The 20,254-nt window shown below is 41.7% G+C and overlaps 1 protein-coding gene across 1 annotated transcript in view; it reads left to right on the plus strand.

Annotated features, from left to right (window-relative positions):
* Nucleotides 1–20,254, plus strand: part of hk2 (hexokinase 2) — a 57,462-nt gene that overhangs the window by 18,026 nt on the left and 19,182 nt on the right. Inside the window, exons 7-10 of the mRNA XM_048243296.1 lie at nt 134–317; nt 1,392–1,553; nt 4,744–4,977; nt 5,656–5,960. Of these exons, the coding sequence (XP_048099253.1) occupies nt 134–317; nt 1,392–1,553; nt 4,744–4,977; nt 5,656–5,960 (885 nt within the window). The remainder of the gene's footprint in view (nt 1–133; nt 318–1,391; nt 1,554–4,743; nt 4,978–5,655; nt 5,961–20,254) is intronic.

The raw sequence follows: 20,254 nt of genomic DNA on the forward strand, positions 1-20,254 counted from the left end.
TGTGGAAAAAATGTGCTGGACTGGGCGGCGGTCATATTTTGTACCGCTCTGCGGTACATCTAGTTTGATTTACTTTTCAAACAAGACAAAAAAAGAGAGAAAGTGAGTGAGGTGGCTGATTTGTCGCCCACAGGCACAGGCACCAACGCATGCTACATGGAGGAGATGCGCAACCTGGAGACGGTGGAGGGCGATGAGGGTCGCATGTGCGTCAACATGGAGTGGGGCGCCTTCGGCGACGATGGGGCGCTAGATGACCTGCGCACCCCTTTCGACGTCGAAATCGATGCAGGCTCGCTCAACCCTGGCAAGCAGCTGTAAGCGACAGCTCTGAGCATGTTCTGGTTACTGCCTGGAAAGGCAGTACACATCTATCTATCTATAAAGCAAGAAGCATCTGTGTGACTGTGTCCGGATGTCTGTGTGTCCGGATGTCTGTGTGTTCGTGGCACGCATATCTCGCTGACCGTTTGTCAGACAGATTTCAAATTTGGCAGGTGCCTTGGTACGGGCATGAGAAAGTGCAGTGCCAGTGTTTGACGTTGTTTGAATAACAAATGCAAAAGATATTGTTAAATATATCAGTAAAAGAAGCACATTGGCTTTCGCCGCTAGCCACTCCCCCTCCCACACAGCATTGTGGGAGGGGGAGTGGCTAGCGGCGACACACATGCAAAGCATAACCAGCAACGTGTGGCAGGCAGTGTGATGTCACTTAGGCCTATATGAATAGCCCAGGCTACTTTGGGCTGTCTTTAGACTTTGAATAAGCAAACGACAATTCCAACTGCAAGGTCCTAAATTGAAAAGAGCGATAATGGTCCCGAATTAAAGTACGTCTCAGAATGCGACACATGCAAAGCTTAACCAGCGACAAGCAACGGTTAGGATAATGTCATTTTTATTTGTAAAAAATGTCACATGCAACCATGCTTAAATTCTGCTCACTTCACATTTATTATATTGTTATGTTATCTGTAGGCCTATTCATTATTGAATGCTTACCTGGAATTATGTTTTTCCCCATCATCCTATTTTTAAAGCAGGCCTACCTGCAGGCATGTAATTGGGCTACAGGAATAGCATGTTTGAACGGGCACTGCACTAGTACCACTAAACATGAGTTTATTATACATATTGAAATGTTAAGTTCCATGTTTTTTGCCTTGTCTTAGAGGGTGTTACAAATAGTAAATATAAAGTGTTTTAACCCACTGGAAATACTAAGCCAAATCCATTATCAGTAACAGTAGTACTGTACTTAACAGTAAAATCATTTGTCATTATTTAGGATGTGTGAACCAAAAGACTTTAGCCAGTGAAGGATGTTGGTCATCATGAAGTTTCAGTGTTTTTAGCTGCAGCCTTTTGTCTTGATTTGTCCCTGGAAGGTTTGAGAAGATGATTAGCGGGCTGTACATGGGCGAGCTGGTGCGCCTTATCCTGGTGAAGATGGCCAAGGAGGAGCTCCTGTTCCAGGGCAAGACCACACCAGAGCTGTTGACAACAGGACACTTCCAGACAAGCTTCATCTCCGCCATCGAGAACGAGAAGTCAGTACAATCTGCTGTTCTACGGTTGCTGCTGTTCTGTCCTCATTTTAGTGGTTTGGTGGAAATGGCAAGGTCTAAGTTCCCACATTTAGAGCAGAATCCCTCATGGGTTTTCCCCCGAAAGTATGTTGAAGTGTATGGCTGGCTCTGTACTATGCTTCCTGTTGCAAAGATGTTGCAAAGCTTGCTGAGACTCCCCTCTATTATTATGACCGCCCCTAGCGAAGCAGTCATATAATGATTGTCAAAGTCCCCCCCCCCCGTCATCTACTTCCATACTACTAATTTTTGGTCAACGATACCCGGGACACAGAAACACCGGTACACATGAAATTTGGTGGGTATGTAGCCCCACTAGACTTTTACGGAAAGATTTTGTTTCGTCCCCGGGGGCCACAAGGAAATTACCAGTGCATGAAAATATAAACATACTGTATATTAACATAAAATGCCAAACAAACTTTTATTTGGAAACAGTTGGCAGGAGTCATAGTTGATAACAACTGACAGTTGAAATGGCTGAACAGTTAAATAGTTGAGTAGTTTAAATAGTTAAATTATTTAATAGTGAATTATTGTAGTGAGGACATTTATTTTGAAACAGTTGTGGGCAGAGGAAATGGTAGTCTTAAGAGAGCTAGATTGTATGCTTAAAGCCTGAGACAGAGTATATAGTTTAAAGTTGAATGTAGATAGTGTAATGGATGTTGATAGACAAAGTTGAATGGATGTTGATAGGCAGATTGTTTAATGGATCTTGATGGATAGTTTAATGGGTGGATGAGTGAATGGTTTGAAGAGGATGAATGGATAGAAAGTTGGATGGAATGTGCCTTATATCTTTGTAGAATGGACACAGAGAGTTGGCCTAGTTAAGCAGAAAGCAGTTGATACAGGTGCAATCAGTTTAACTGGTCCTTTGATGGGTCCTAGTTGAGCAGCTGGAAGTTGATACAGGTGCAAATCAAGTTAATTAGTCCATTGTGATGTCATAGTGCTAATGTAAAGTCTGTGGGGAAAAATAAGCTTGTTTTTTGTTAATATCTCAAAGTATAAAGTTTACAAAAGTGAAAAATACATTCCTCAAGTGTCCTTTTCAAGACCTACGTTACAAAGTTTGAACGAAGTTTCTACGTTAAACGGTTGAAGCTGAATTAGACGCAGAAATTTGGTGGTAATTTCCTCGAAATTAGATTTTCTAGTTCCCATTTCTTCTTGAAGCCGAAATAAATCTGAGGATGTTTATCGGACATGCTTGGTTTTTACTGCAGGTACGTTAATCTTATAATATCAATAAGGACCTAGGTAATGTTACCGTTAGCGTTGGTTGAGTGATGGAGGCCAATTTGATTGATTGCATTTGTAGAAAACTATAAATGCGGTTATACCAAGCAAATTGATAGCAGCACTGTAATTGTATCTTTCGACTGTCATTTGTTGCACGTGCTACAAAAATCATTCTGTGCAATGGAAGATTTACCAACGTTACACCGGTCTGATGCACGAGACGCCTGTTTATTTGTTTTAAGTGCGTGCAGGGTGTGAGAGGGGAATCGATGGGCTTTGATTCCAGCTTGGTAGTTGTAGTCTGTGAAATTAAAAAGCACGTGTGTGTGAAGTATCCAAACAATGACTCCTTCATTTCATTATGGCTGCTTTAGCAACACACCTTAAGCTACTGTGTAGTGGGTCCCATTTAGAAGTGGCTACTTTATTTGCGCTTTCCTTGACTCATGGAGCTGCGTGAATTTTATTACAACTTTTTCGCCACGATATGGCAGTTTAAGTCCGCTTGATACTGTAAGGCGTAAGCCATTGGTTTCCAAAGGAGATTTTATTTGTGTTGCCAGCATAGCCTATTGACAATTTATGTTGTAAATAGGCCTACCTTATAAGCCTACCTGTAGCTTAGGGAAGCTAACAGCTTTCTATTAGGATCTAGTTTGTTAGTTACAGTTTTGTCATAAATCCCTGATGCATTTTTGCATTTAGAATAGCCAGAGCGTGGATATCTCAAATGAAAAATTAAACAATATCGGGTGCCTATGGACTAGGCTAGGTGAACCCAGCCTGATCTGCCCGCTATTTATTTTTTGATTTCTTAAAAGATTGAGCTTGGTCTGGTGAAAGCCAGACTAGCCATGGACCTCAGTTACACAGTGCAAGGGAACATGAATCAGCATACATTTGCACGAACAATAATGGACAACAGCTCTTCAACTTTGGCCCGTTAAAATGTGTATGAACAGTCTAGCGACGCATTTCATCAAGGCCCATTTGGACATGTCAGTTATTTGCACCACTGGTTAGATGTAAAACAGCATTTCGTTTCAGACTACTGTTACTTAATTTGTGCATTAACAATAACGTTTCAGACTACTGTTACTTAATTTGTGCATTGACAATAAAGTATTACATGAACTAAAGATGACTAAAATCTTTTGTAGAAGAAGAAACATTCACAAAAAAATCCATCCATCCAAAAATGACCTTTTGTTTTTGATAGCTGTTGAAAATGGCATGGAACTGACAGAGATGTTTTTGTTTATAAATAAATTAATAAATAAATAACATTATGCTGATACCTTTTGCTTTTCCCAAATATAATGTAGCCTACAGGTGTAAGTGACCTTTCATCAATCCAGTTGCAATGGATGAACTGTGATGAACTGCCCTACTTGTGATTGTTTAGAGATTTTAAAGGTTTTATAACAATGCTACATCTTCTTTGGCTATTCTACAATCTATTCACCTTTTCAGCACCAGTAGGCTACTTTCTGTGCAGCCGCACACACACACTCAGGCATGCCAAACAAGCATACACAAAAGTTTCAAGAGTGGGGGATGGAGTAAAATATGGAGACAAATTGAAGTGTGATTTATTTTCGCGGAACGGATGTACAGGACTGAGCGGCGGTCATATTTTGTACCGCTATGCGGTACATCTAGTTTGTTCTTGAAAGTTTTCACAAATTACAGATACACACAAATGTTAATCGCCAGTTTTGCCAAGTGTGTTTTCTATTGCCTAGATTATTTATTTATTTTATTTATGTATTTATTTATTTATTTCAAATGAATAAAATACATGAATAGATTATTTCACCCTTATCTTTGTGCTTCTGTCTGTTCTGCAAACTACTTCTGTTTTTAATGTCCGTGTCACTTCTTCACTCCCCTCTCACTGCAGGAATAATCAGGGTTTGCTGAATGCGGAGCAGATCCTGCAGGGCCTGGGTCTGACCCCATCGGCGGAGGACTGCGTGGCCACACAGCGCGTGTGTCAGATCGTTTCCACGCGCGCCTCCCAGCTCTGCGCCGCCACCCTGGCCGCAGTCCTGCGCCAGATCCGGGACAACAAGGCTGCCGAGAGGCTCCGCACCACCGTTGGCGTTGATGGCTCTGTCTACAAGAACCACCCTCAGTGAGTTCCCACAGGCTAGCACTCTGGAAGAGTGCTTGATCCAGTCACACTCACTCACAGAAACAAGGAAATGAGAGGGAAAATGGGTGCATTTCCAAGCCCAAACCAACAGTCTGTAAAGTTTTGGTCAAAAACTAGGCAGCTGACCTGCATGGAAACTGCCTGGCAAACACCAGCAGCATACTTGGCTATGATAAAAACTTGTTAGCATGCTAATTAGTGTCTTTTTGGCCTCCAAAATGAATTTGAAGATGGAGCCAAAACGGCTTACAAAACCTGAATGCCTGAAAAAGTGGCAAATTTCTTTGTTCTGTTGCTTCAAACTGAAATTACCCGATTGAGGAAATTCTGAGGGAAAACTCATTCACTCAGGTTGTCTCAAGGTTTTTCTTTTACGTCATTCTTCACGTCATTCTTCCTTGTGTCCGTGGCACGCATATCTCGCTGACTGTTTGTCAGACTGATTTCAAATTTGGCAGGTGTCTTGCTACGGGCATGAGTAAGTGCAGTGCCAAATTTGACGTTGTTTGAATAACAAATGCAAAAGATATCGTTAAATATATCCGTAAAAGAAGCACATTGGCTTCTCCTATTGTCACCCTCTCAGTTGCTTTTCTTTCTCCCTTTCTGGCTCCATCCAACCCCTGCTCTTGTGTCCTTGTTTTCGTCTTCTCTCAGGTTTGCCCGGCGACTCCATAAAATGGTGCGGAGGCTGGTACCTGACTGTGACGTACGCTTCCTGCGCTCTGAGGATGGCAGCGGTAAGGGCGCCGCCATGGTAACGGCGGTGGCATACCGTCTGGCCAATCAGCACGCCGAGCGGCAGCGCATACTCGACAAACTGCGGCTGAGCCACGACCAGCTGCTGGAGGTCAAGAGGCGCATGGCCGAGGCGATGGAACGTGGTCTGTCCCGTGACACGCACGGCAATGCCACCGTCAAGATGCTGCCCACCTACGTTAGGTCCACACCCAATGGCACAGGTTAGTGACTGAGAAAACGGTGGGGGGGGAGAGGGGTGTGGAAGGCAAGACAGATACATGCGCACACACTCAGGAAGTGTGACACCGTTAGCTTATCGTAGCATAATTCACTAAATTCACTGGAAGTGGGTGCAGACATCTTGGAAATTCAAACTCCGGGTACTTGGGGTTTGAACGAGCTGACGAAAGGACAAATGGAACGCATCATTAGCCTATATCTAGCCTAGAGCTAAAAGGGAGTTATAGGCTTTCTGGTGCAAGACTGGGTTATTGCACGCACAGAAAAAAGGGTATGTGTCCTCTGGGGTGGACAGCAAATACGCTAATTTCCCAAAAGAGTTGGCATGTTCCTTTAACATCAGGTCAAGCCAGAGAAATAGAAAGAGAGAGTTGCGACCCTCTTTGAAACCTGTGCTAAATGGGTGTTTCGCAGGAGGGCAGAATGCATTTCTGGATGCTGGAGGGTGTCATCTATTATCACCCGGAGAGAAGAAATAGGGAGGGAAAGTGAGAACCAGCGCCCCAAGTGGTTGCGTTCCTATCGAAGAGCAGCTCCAATGTTAAGTCCCATAGACCTATTTTTTTTAAAAATACTGTGAAGCCAAATCAGCCATCTTATCCACCAAAAATATTTTTCAGTGTCTATACAGTAATAATCTTCTAACTGTGAAAATGCCAGACCATATTTTGCCTTATTTAAAAAAATCAAAATTGCTCCTTTTGTTTCATAAACGAACTACAAAAAAGCCACGTGACTTTACCCTTCGGCGTTACTCACGGTAGCATGGTTTGTTTATTAGCCTGGTTAGCATTGCCACTTAACACTTACTGCCAGCTCTTCATGTGAGTAGAAGCACAACACCAGTTATCCAGACATAAAGGTTATCACCACGCGGTTTACATCACCTTCCGTTATTACAAAAATATGTAAGCCAGTTAAGCAAATTGCTGTATTGATCAGTTAGAGATTAAACGCCCAAACCTGTGACGTCACATGCAACTGTAGTTTGTTATCACCATGTTACGACAAAAACTCAAAACAATTCAGCTGATCCTAAAAATAAGGTATGACCACTTGAAGCAATAGAGGTGACCCCAGTGCCTAACATATGGAAGGCATTAAATTAAGATCCCAATATGCACCGAGATATATTTTTTCTAAAAAAAAATCCCATCCCCTCCGCTAAACTCTAGGAACGCAACTACTAGATGGCGATAAGATTACTTTCCCTCCCTATACTCTTTTCTGATTGGCTGGCAGGGGTGGCTTTTAATTCTGAATAACAGGACACCAATGAAGTAAATCTGGTAAAAAAAGTTGAATCGCCGTTCCATATCAATGATTATGAATGGTAACTATAACAACCATAGTAGGACGACGGTTGAGCCTGGAGGCAGGCTTCGCAACAATGGAATCAACTGTAAACAAGCTAACTGTCCATGCTATCGTTGTAGTAGGGCCAACGAAAGTTGTAGCCTACAACAAGCTGAAATAGTAGGCTTCTTTTTAAACGTTTCCTTTGCGTGCTATAAAGGCATGGCTTTACAGTGGCAACCGGGTGATAAGCAGGATAACGGCCTTTGAGGTGTGTCCAGTTATAGGGAATTAATGGACTCGGGTGGAGGCAATTCCGCTGCGCGTCGAGGAGTTCTTTGCCTCTCGCCCTCGTCCATTAATTCTGTATAAGAGGACACCTCAGCGGCCGTTATCCCTTACGTAACTCATTGACAACTAGGGCTGTCACTTTTGTGAAAAAATCCTGTTCGATTTTTGAGACATAAGTGTTCATTGAATTGACTGTAAAATCGATTTTTCATGTCTAATGATGTTTCCATTTTCAACGCTAAATACATACCAAACCACTAACAGGCATTAGGATAAACGTAAAGAGGGCGCTTGTAGACACAAGCCAGCAATATTTCTGATGATTTATTGGTGTTAAGTTTGCGATACAATGACAAACTGGAGTGCAACATTCTCGAAAAACAATAAGCCGAGTGGACTGCCATTACATCAGTGACAAACATTACTGCAGTCTTCAACGTATCTGTGTCTGTGTTTACGATTAGAAATGTCAAACAAATTTCGCCTACATAGAACTCAATTGCACAGTTTGCATAGCCTACCGCTTTGTTCTTCTCCATACTTTGATATACCAAAAATCCGAAGTAATTCCACATCTAACTCCTCAAGTTATTAGGGCCTGTCACTCGTCTCTCTCATGTCGCACAGGTTGATCGCGTTGTCCTCCATTTTTTGGCAAAACACGAGCAGCACAGTAGCTGATTGAAACAGCTGTTTCCGGAGCGTAAAATTGATGGGAATTTTCTTTTTAGCTTTCGCAATGCTTACTGCACTTCGGAATTCTTTTATATTCTTATATTCTTGTTTGTGAATTTTGTTACATCTATCCTTTTTATTTGTTTAATTCGTTTAAAATTAATAGTGTACATATTTGGTTAAAATCAAGTGACCGTGAAAGTGACAGCCCTATTGACAACTGACCAAGTGATTGGCCGTTTTCAGTTCCAGAAGTCCCATTATCCGGAAACTGGCATGGAAAAGCTGCCATCTTTTTCCACGGTCTCCTATGGGAGTGTTGCCCCTCTGTTTTCTCTACCACTCTGGGTTAGGCTATCAGGTTATGGTGTTTGGTGAGATAAGGGTAAGGTACTCAACACACAACCCCAGTGTGAAGAGGGGGATTGAGAAAGGGCTAAATATACTGGAGTGGCTCAGTAGGGCCATTAGGAACTATCTGCTTCACACTTTTGAGAAACTGAGCACTGAAATGGGATGTGTATGTCCCCGATGCCAGATGCTTCAAAGACTGTGTGGAGAAAGAGGTGTAATAAGCAGCTCACCCCCTCCTTAATACGAAGAAATGAAGAAGCCCTCGAATATTGGGGAATTAAGAAGAAATGGTTAAATTAGAAGAATTTGTCATCACATGTACAGTGCCTAGAAAAAGTATTCAGCCCCATGCTAAATTTACTAAAAAGAGGAATAAAAAAAAAAATCATCTTTTGGAAATGGATCTTAATGCCTTAATTAAAAAAATGAGAAAATATCCAACCTTCAAGGACACCAATTTTCTTTGTGAATGAATAATGTATCATAAATAAATAAATGTTCTTCATTAAAATACAGGGTGCATAAGTATTCATACCCTTATGCTAAACCTATGTTTAATTCCCATAGAGGCAGATTTTTATTTTTAAAGGCCAGTTATTTAATGGATCCTGGATACTATGCACTATGATACTATCCTGATAAATAGTTCCCTTGGCCTTTGGAATTAAAATAGCCCCACATCATCACATACCCTTCACCAAACCTTGAGATTGGTATGGTGTGTATTTCAGTTGGCCTATTAGCTGGTTTGATGCTCAATGAGCTCCATGCAAATCAAACCAGCTAATAGGCTTTTTTTGGTCAACTTTAGCATGGGGCTGAATACTTTTTCTAGGCACGGCCCTTCACTTAGCCTATTTGATGCTACAAAAGGCTGAACAGAGATGCAGGAGATTGTTGGGTGTGCTGAGAAATGGGCATGGCAGCAGGATGGGTTATGTTTGCACACTACGGGTGAAGCAGGGTGTTGGGCATCTCATCATAACAGTGCAGAGAGAGAGAGAGAGAGAGAGAGATGAGAAATAGATCAGAGATGGACAATATGTGGACTGGTGCACTGACCAGTAAAAATGTTTGGACTTTCCAGTCAACATTCATGCAGTTCAATTTACTTCTGTAATACATTGTGTCTGTCTATTCATTACACCAGGGTCCCCGCGGATCCTTAAAAAGTCTTAAATACAACTTTCGGTTTTGTTTAAATTGTCTGGAATGTCTTGAATTTTCGAAAGGGAGGTATTACATTTTCGTATGGGACCGCCGAGCGAGTGAAATGTCTCCATCCGTTTTTTTTTTTTTTATCCGCAATTACATTTTGGGGAAGCATTTGTTCTGTGCAGGTGTCATCTGCATTCTGTAGATAAAGAAGTAGGAGGCTACTACTGGAGGAAGTGTAGTGGTTGCAAAGTGAAGATGTTTTTAACATGTGTATCACTAAAGGTTTGAAAACGGCAAGAAAAAATATGCCTGTCTCTTATCCAAATTTCAGAGGTGGACAAACTGAGTTTATTTGCGTTTAGCCTCCACCACATCCCTGAACCTAGATAAAGAAAATGGTCAATGTCATTCTCTGCTTATTATTGTCACAATCACACACACCCATATCAACCAATTAGCCAATTGTTTTTTTCCCCACGAAACAACTTCCACTCAACATCTTCAACACCAAAGCATCTTCAACACCAAAGCATCCTCAAGCCCAAGCTTGCCGACCAAAGGCGTAATGCACTCTAAAATAACTGCTTTAATGAAAATTATGTCAATCCCTTAGCAGCATAGCGTTTCATAAACCATGGAAGTGGAGACTGCTGGTCAAATTATGCCCGGTGCTTCTTTCACTTGTCTGATAATTTCCTGCGCAATTTATGAAGGAACCACAGACTGACAGAAAAAAACTTTTCGCAATTTGGAGGAAATACACGTTAAGTTCATCTGTTTTGCATCTCTCCAGCGTGTGTTGCTGCCCTAGCCTACCTAACAGGGAAGTGAATAGGCTTGCTTGTCAGCTTTTCCCAGTACTTTGCAAACCACATATTCCATTTTTTTGAATGTCGTTGACTGGCTACATAGAAAAAGAAAATACATCTCTAAATGCGTTCATAATACCTTGTTGCTTGAGATGAAATCAGCAGTTTTTTTCAGCAGAAATAATATTCTAATAAAAATAATATGCGAGGAGGACCTTTGGTGGGTATGTAGCCCCACTATAGCCTGGCGGGCCATCCTATATCATTGAAATGTATAGTCTGGAATCGAATCATTCACCTGCTTAATCCAAGGGGCGGGCAGAGAATTGTCTTTCAAACTGCCTAGGCATGCAATAGGCCAGTGCTACGACCATATCCATGATCCGGGTCGGCAAAACGGCAAATACATCCTTCTTCGAAAAGGAATGACTTAAGTGCATTGTGTTGCTCTACTTTCAAAGAAAAGCACAAGTCCAACTCCTCCAAAGTTGACGCCAACGCCGATTCAAACAACCGCTCTTCGTTCGCCATAGCCACCTTCCTTGTTGTTCACCGTCGCAGGATGTCGTTATCCTGTTAAGCTCGCCTTAAGACTCTCTAACGAAATAGAGCGCTGTGATTGGAGAACATCCACAGTGTTAAGCCAATAGAAATTCCTATGGTTCGATACTAGACGTACAGGCTGAGCAAATTAATTTGCCGCCGCTAGGGTGCGTCTAGATTTCTAGGCTAGCCCCACTAGACTTGTACGGAAAAATTTTGTTTGATCCCGGGGGCCACACACACACATGCACACACACACACACACACACACACACACACACACACACACACACACACACACACACACAGGCATGCACATACTATCAGTATCGGCAATTATAACGGGCGATACATAATTGCAAATTCAGTAGGATTAAAGTAGAACCGCACTGCAGCTCCACCTCTCCATTGGGCCCCAGTGTCTTCAACCCCCACCAATGACTGACTCTGAAGTGAGAATTTCGAAGGCGGCCACAATCCCATGTCTGATGTCAGGTGAGTTCCATTACTGTGGCGATTCTCTTGATGTGGCTGTCCAAACCTCTCATTCAGGGCCATCATAGTGTCTGTAAAGGGTGTCTGGGAGTGGATATAGGCATCAGCTATGATTTTGGCCTCCTCCAACCTTAGGTGGTCTATTAAGACTTGGTACTTAAACAGTTCAGTGCTGTCAAGGGGCAACAAGTTCTCTAGGGCAATCTTAAGATGAGCAAACTCACCAGGGTCTCGATGAAAGAGGTTAGGGATGGTTGGACGGGGCCCACGGTAGGCCGTGTCCAAGCTGGTGCTCTAATAGGATGGCCTACAGTACACTGGTGACTGCCTTGACGCGTAGAGGGGGCACTGATGAGGTGGTGGACGCTGGGCTGGCCGAGAGCAGAAAGCATAAGGGTTTGAAGGCACTGCATAGGGTGTGGAGGTTAACTTTGGTGGAGGCGGAGCCAAACCGGGCCAGACAGGCCACTGTGGCAGTGAAATAGCAGGAGCGCGGGTACCTTTATGATAGCTATAAAGGGGCCCATGGGCTGGGTCGGTTGGCCTGGTGACGACTGATTCCGCTTGGCTGCTAAAGTCTCATCCTTCAAGACTTTTTAAGTTCACTCATTAGCCTGTTGAGGCGCTCAAGGACAGGTTGATTGTTTGAGGGTGATGAATCATTACCTCTCCCAAAACGTGGTGGCAGCCAGTTATTTCCCTCATCATCGGGGCCGGGTCGCGCACCATAGGCTTCAAAATCTTGAACATCCATCTCGATCTAGGTTGAGTGCGATGTATATCCGGCTCGAAGGACCATTAATGTAGGTGAGGTAAAGGTAAATTGGAAAGGACTGTTTGATGCCGTTTGGGTTCACCAGGCTCAATCTAGAGTGCTGGCCAGAGCACTGCTTAAGGCCAGGATGTATGTTGAAGCACAGAAATGTTGAGACTGAGACAGGAGGCTGAGGAATTATGTCACTTTTATATATGTCACTTATATTGAAATTAGAAGGACATGGATGTGTATGTGTGGTTCTGAAATAAAGATAAATAAATGATATCAGTTATCTGAACAATTTCTGTGATTACAGGGATGCCATACTTAATAGTTGAAACATGCATCACTGAATGATATCATAGTTATCTGAACAATTGTGCTGTGCATACCCAGGCATAGAACAGGTCCAGATTAAAAGTTTTTACAGCCAACCTTTTGCCATCCCCCAACTGTCATAAATTGTGTTGAGGTATTATATAATTATTTTCGAACGAAAGGGGTGTTAATTGGTGCTTTGATTTACGAAGCTGATCAGGGGCACTGATTGTAAAGTATCCTACTGTTAAGGTAAATAGGCTAATCTTACATAGCCTACCAATTTCATTTCTCTTAGAAATCGATCCATTTTCTTTTCATCCAACGTATGTCCCTCGTCGTGAAATGATTGAATTATCGTTTTGCCGCTTGCTGATAGCCATGTATGCTAGTTAGTTAGCTTCTCTAGTCATTCCAGTTGACAGGCTGGCTAACGTAGCTTGAGCTAAGTGATGGCCGTCTATTTTGTTTCCAGTTTAAACATAGGCCTACTGTATTTTCAAGTAGACTTACAGTCCGGAGGGAACAGTGATGTAAAGTAAACTTTCTGTTATGTTGTAGATTAAAAATCCATTGTAAAGTCTTTCTGTCAGACTTGTTGTAGATCTGCCCAGTGAATGTACATGATCTGTAGCCCATGTATTGTATGTAGCCCTACATAATATTATTGCCGTTTAATTTAAGCGGTGTGATATTCAAATATTTTTTTTCTTATACATATGAGCAGTAGTGTTTAAAAGTGAACTAGTGGTTCGAAATTGAGCACAATATACTGACCAATCTTGCTGGTTTAAGTTGGCATGTTCTGATTGAAGTCAACGGCCATAGTGGCATGATCAGTCCAAAATGGCGAAAGCGCGACAGCAGCGCCAACTAGCGATTGTTGTCAAAACTGCAACAGAGTTTCGCCTACTTCTATACTCTTTGTCAATACTCAACGATATACTGACGAACATACTGGATATCAAATGTACCGTGCAAACCAAAGATAAAAGTTTGTTGGTAGACTTAGCAGGCTAGCAACCAAGCAAGTGTGAATATGCTAACATTTGTTCACTCAGTTGTAGAAACATCACTTTCAAAATACAAATGCTTGATAACTGACAGGTTTGTACTTACTTTGTTTCTTTAACGCACAACTTCACAAACTGTAATTCTGTTGTAGGTTACTTATATCTCAGTAAAGTCATGAACAGCCATATGTGAACTTATCACATAAATAAACAATGTGCGTTCTCACATTTGTACTCTAAATCAAAGTAAAAGACACTGGATCAGTGGCGTCATGCCCATTGAAATAAAGGGGGCACGTGCCCCCTCGGATTTTTCCTCCCTGATAATTATGACCACCGCGCAGCAAAGCGGTACTGCACCCCCCGAAAGGAGGGTAGGGCAGACACAGTTTTCTGTGAATATCTCGAGAACCGTAAGGTTTAGGAGGACCATTTTTTTGTATGTTGATCTCAAGGGGCCATGTCAACCCATTCCATAACCACTCATTTCATGAAACCTAGTTAAACACAAAAAAGTAAAAATGAGGTGTTGTAATCGCAGGTATCTGTGACCTAACATAGTCAAAACTGCACGAAATTGGAAGTGTAGGATCATTATGACACCCTCTGAATGCACGCCAAGTGTCGTGGAATTCCGTTCATGGGGGCCACATAATAAATTAATTTATGTTACTATACACCAACTGGCCTGTAGGTGGCCGGAGACAGTTTTCTGTGAATATCTCGAGAACCGTGAGGGCCTAGGAGGTCCACCTTTTTTTTGTATGTTGGTCTTAAGGGGGCATGTCAACCCATCCCATTACCACTTATTTCATGTATAGCCACCTAGTTAAAAATTAAAAAGCAAAAAAAATTAGGTGTTTTCATCACAATATTTCTGGCTGACATGGTCAAAACTGCACAAAATTGAAAGTGTAGGATCATTATGACACCCTCCGAATGCATGCCAAGTTTTGTGAACTTTTCGTTAATGGGGGCCTTACAATAAAATAATGTATGTGTACATTTAGTGACCGTGACACCAACAAGGATTCCGGGACACTGAAAGACCGGGTACACTAAACTTGGTGGGCATGTAACCCCACATGGATAGCATGGAACCATCGTTTTTCGTTTTTGATCTGTAGCCCCCGCTGTACTGGACCCCCGAAAGGAGGGTAGGGCAGACACAGTTTTCTGTGAATATCTTGAGAACCGTAGGGCCTAGGATGACCAATTATTTCCTGTATGTTTGCCTCCAGGGGTCATGTTAACCCATTCCATGTGCACACATGTGCATAAACAGATACACACGCACACACATACATTTACAGTAATTATACGTATGACAGTCACACAGTAGACATATGTACGCATGCATGCACATGCACAAACACACATACGCAGGCAAACACACAAGCACACACACACACACACCCACACGCATAAACATAAACGTGTACACGCACACATGCACACAATTCAAGAATTTCTCAGAATTATGAACAGGCAAGATGGGGGTGGGGTTGTATAAAATCAATTTTACATGTGAAATCTATGAACTAATCATGTTTTGGTACTTGTTGTCTAGCAGATACCAGTGAGAATTGAGTGTGGATAATGCAATTTAGTGAGACAGTTAGAATCATATAGGCCTTTCAGCGTGATTTATTTTTGTGGAAAAAATGTGCTTGACTGGGCGGCGGTCATATTTTGTATCGCTCTGCGGTACATCTAGTTTTTTTTTTATCATAACTTTGTTCCTATTATGCTCCATAATAAGCCAGAGCCTTCAAAGACTCAAATGAATTTTTCTGGATGTGTAATAAACAGTACCAAAATAGCTGAAGACCGGTCAACATTAGCCCTTTTCCTAAAATTTGTGTCTGAGTATGTTCCCGTAACAACTCACACGCGCATTGAGCTCGCAATGTTTTGCTTGTGTTGAACTGTTACAGTTAATGCTACAGTTTTAACAGTTGAACTGTTACAGTTACAGTTTAAACAGATACAGTCAATGGTGTTGAAGTGGTAAGTAGTCTAGCTAAGCAATAAAAAGTAGTGGAATTATTTGTGGTTAACCAGGAAATTTTGACTTGCCGATCAAATGGTTAGAACTATGGATTTGATGTTGGCCGCGAATTCAGAGCATTGCCATATGCGGAGTTTGTGGGGGGGTGCACTGCCCCCCCCTGGTGGAAACGGGTAATTGCATTGTTTCAAAAATTAGTGAAATACGTCTGGCATGACCAGATATTTTTAAAATAATTTAAGTAACACAAAACGACAATATAAGGAACGGGCTGCGGTTGATGATGGGAGCAGCCAGGTTTTCTTCTCTTACGATCGTTCACATCGAAAGCGACATTACGGCCAACCTGACGAGGCACGCAAGACGCAAAACATTAAAATTACTGTTGCACTAGTATGGACATCTTGCCGTGCCAACGTTGCAATAAAGGTTGCCTAAACGCCATGTATATAAATGTCCTGTCAGCTTACTAATTGATTTTGCGTTGTGTGTAGATTTGGACTTTTTATTCCACTTTGTTTAAACAGCAGGAAAGAAGCCTCATTCACCTGTTTGCAACTGGCTGGTGAATGTGACGCGCGCAAGCCTGGCTAGTAGGGGTGGGCGATATATATCTTCTGCGATAATATCGTGATTGTTGTTTTAACGATGTGCAAATTGACATTATCGAGTATTTAAATTACTTATGGGGAAAAAACACTCAATCACGCATTGAAGACTCATACATTCCCAGGAGGTGTATGCGGGAGAAGCCCCTGGCTGCAGCAGAGCAAGTGTCACGTGATCACTAGTGGGTCACAACGTTGTCACACGCACGCCGAATGTTTATTTTGTGCAGCGAGAGTAGCCTATGCGGCTACTTCTGTTCAAGTAGCATTGATGAGACGGTCACGTTTTTTCCTACCAGGGCTCCAAACCGGTTCAAGGAACGAAAACGAAAACGAAAACTGAAAACGAACGGAATTTTACGAGGAGAGGAAACGGAAACGAAAACAAAATGGTCTTCAACTGTTCCGGAACAGAAACGTTATTCTGAAATCCTCAAAACCGTTAATAACGCTTTTTTTTTTTTCTTATATATTTTTAAAATTTCACAAAAGCATATCCTAAGTGTTCTACTCGTTTGATTGTAGGCAAACGACCTAATAATTTGATTTCTGCAGTTTGAAAAAAAAAAATGAATAAATGGACCTTTGGTCCAAATGTGTATATTTTGTCTTGCTGTTGTAATGTAACCTATCCGTCTGCCACTTCGGATCTTAGGCCAGCTCGTAGCGTAGGCTACTGAAACTGATTTGGAAATTGTTTGTAGCCTGTACGTAATAGCCTATTTTGCCTGTCCACGCCTTGTTTTAAAGTCAGGATTTGAAATGTTTGCGCAATTATAGCCTATTCTATGTAGAAGAGTTAAACGGGAAATTTGAGATAGGCCTGGTCTGCAACAGACAGGTTCGTTTATAAACAGGGTTGGAATTATAGCGCAAGCCTGAAAAAGATCTCCATATGGATAAAACTTAGGCTACCACCAGGTAAGGAGTTTAGCACGTATCCAGAAATATTTTTGATAAGAAATTATTTATAGGCATAGGTTAGGCCTACAGTAAGTTGATAGCCCATCTGAATGTTTTTGGATGCCGCCTGTGATTTATTATTTTTGGGCATAGCTACGGTATAGGCTAAATCAAGGGGAAATAATGAGTACATCTATTCTAAGGTAAAGTCCACAAAAATAGACTTGATAGGCCCGCCAAACACTGCCGGAACTTTAAGAACGAACGATATTTTGCGTTCCGAACCGGTTCAGGACCGATATGTTGGTGGCGGAACACATGCAAGAACGAAAACGTTAAACATAGGCCTACCTGAACCTTTCGGAACGGAACGTTTGAAAAATAATTTCGTTTTCAAGCCCTGTTTCCTACACTGTATTATATGGAGAGAAAACATTAGCCTTTGAGTATTTTAATAGTCAGTTGTAAACAAAGAACTATTCTCGTGTAACTCTTGTAAATGGACTGAAGTTCGATCTAAATATCTACGTTTACTGATTATGCTAACCGTTAGCATCTCAATGGGATTTCTCATATACATTAGCCATAAGCTAACGCATTCGTTTCTATTCTGTAACTTGGAATGCTAGCCTACATGATTGCTCTTAAACAAAACATCGAAGGAAATAACTGAGATGTACTCTGTTGGTCTGCTTAGTTTTACAGTGAATCCTATGTAAAGGTTTGAAAGGAACTTCAGCTTCGGACTTTCTCTTGGGAAACTGCCTATTCATCTTCTCTAATGTAGCTGGCTAGACCATGTCATTGCCACACACACAAGTGGCAGAATTGGAAATGTGTCATAGAGTGACAATGCATTGGTTGATTTGGTTAAAAGGTTAGGTCACAGGTTAGGTTATAGACCTCTCCAGAATAAGTCCGCCTCAGATCTTCCATTATCCATCAACCCGGTCGTCAAATGTCTATTGGAAATAACATGGCATTTTGAAAGATCGTACCTGTCAAACTCTGTAGGTGACAAAGTAGAAAAAGCTGCTGGGCAGATTGGTCTACACACTTCTGCCATCTAGTTTCCACTGGATTTTTTGATTTTCGGTGCCGTCTAAGAAGTATAGTCTATAGTATACTACTTAAACGGCACCGACAATCAAAAAATCCAGTGGAAACTAGATGGCAGAAGTGTGTAGGCCAATCTGCCCACCAGCCTTTTCTACTTCGCTACCTACAGATGTTTTACCGGTATGATATTTCGAAACGCCATGTTATTTCCCATAGACAATCGACGCCAGGAAGTTGGATGGATACGGAAGTTATGGAGGCGGGACTTATTCTGGAGAGGTCTATTGGTTATTATTGTAATGATGCTATTCATAAATAATGAGCTGTAAAGTAACTCAGACTTTAACATTTTTTTTTAAAGAATATCGACTAATTATCGTTATCGTCAAAATCACAAAAAATATTGAGATATTATTATTTTTTGTCTATATCGCCCACCCCTATTGGCTAGATACACCATGACCCTTTTTGTGCATCTAAGCCTACTGATCGCTGTGGATTACTTTTTTTTTTTTTCGTGTCATTGGATTACAGCAAAATATGAATATTTTTTTCTTAACGTAATGGCGTGATTGCGCTTCGTTTCTGCGTTTGGATAGGCATCAGACTGTAGGTGAACACTTTCTTTCGATTCTTGGAGTTCTCGCTATGATTTAGGTCTGCCCTGCACTCAATAGCCTACAGTTTGGAGTTTAGTTACTTTGCCTTTGTAGAATCGAATTTGAGTTTTCAATGACTCGTTCTCCTTAAGCTAAGCATACATGAACCGATGCATCTTGTTATTTAAAACTCCACTCTGCTAGGTGGCTATAGGCTATATAGTTCGTTTTTAATAGCAAACAGAAATGTCAAGATGGCAACAGGTCATTACATTCTTTAATTGACAAAATATGATTGTACAGAATATTCAATCAATGTGGCGCAAATGAGGCTAGAGGCGGTGGATTAATTAATCAAAAGTGAGCAGCAACCAGACTCTATGGGCTAAGCCCCGAATGTTTTCAACTGCTAGGCGACACCCTGTCTATTGCGTTTCAAGACAACCGTGTTGCATTGGATTTCATATGGACGAATTGTTACATTGTTACAATGTAATATATATCTTTCTTTAGCATGTTTGTTTTCTCCTTATGTGTTCATGCTGTGTTCCCCAAGTGGTAGGCCAGCTGCTACAATTAGTTTTTTTTTTTGTCTGCCCCCCCTGGCTCGAATGTCAAACTCCGCCTATGAGCATTGTGTTAACGTTAGCCTACATGGTGTCATGTGTAAGAGTAGCCTAGGCTACGTTACAATATTACAAATATTTGGCAAAGTCTCCTGGTTCAATTGTTTCCAGTTTCATAGAAACGAGGGTGTTTAAATTTGCAATCCAACCTAATAACATTAGGCCTACCAAGGCATTGCGTTGGATGTTTCTCAATCTCCACTTGTTCTCTTCACGTATGTGGCAGCTTAGCCTGGCTAGCGCCACCACTTCTCAATGAGACGTGGTCTGGGAACCAAACGTTCATTTTCTCGTATTTGAAAAAAATGCCCAGATCCGTTTATTGGGTGCCACGGATGTCTATCAAATGCGTCTGTGCATAGCTCATCATCGTCTTGCTTTCCCCCCTGTTCTGTGATAGGGAACCAATCTCAGGCGAAAATTTGCTCCATGGTCTCCAGGCTGCCTTAGCAGCGTGAATCAAATCGCGCGCAAGGCAGCATGGGAACACCCAGGCTAATGGCAGCTAATCCATGTAGTGAAAAGGGATACCCTTTTAAAAGGAGGCCTAAAGTTGTTTTATAAAAAGGATCGCTATGACCGTGATGTAGAGGGCAAGAAAGTTTAATAGTCTCTCTTATGTGCTCATAACTTAGGTTATCAGGTCACTTGCTCATGATTTGCAGGTAGCAACTTACAAATGAGGTAGGCCTAGCCTATTGCTTGCCATAATGGTAATGAAAAATATATTACTAGTAGTAAAATATTCAAATATTTAGTG

This window comes from Alosa alosa, chromosome 5 (assembly GCF_017589495.1).
Source record: "Alosa alosa isolate M-15738 ecotype Scorff River chromosome 5, AALO_Geno_1.1, whole genome shotgun sequence".
NCBI lineage: Eukaryota > Metazoa > Chordata > Actinopteri > Clupeiformes > Clupeidae > Alosa > Alosa alosa.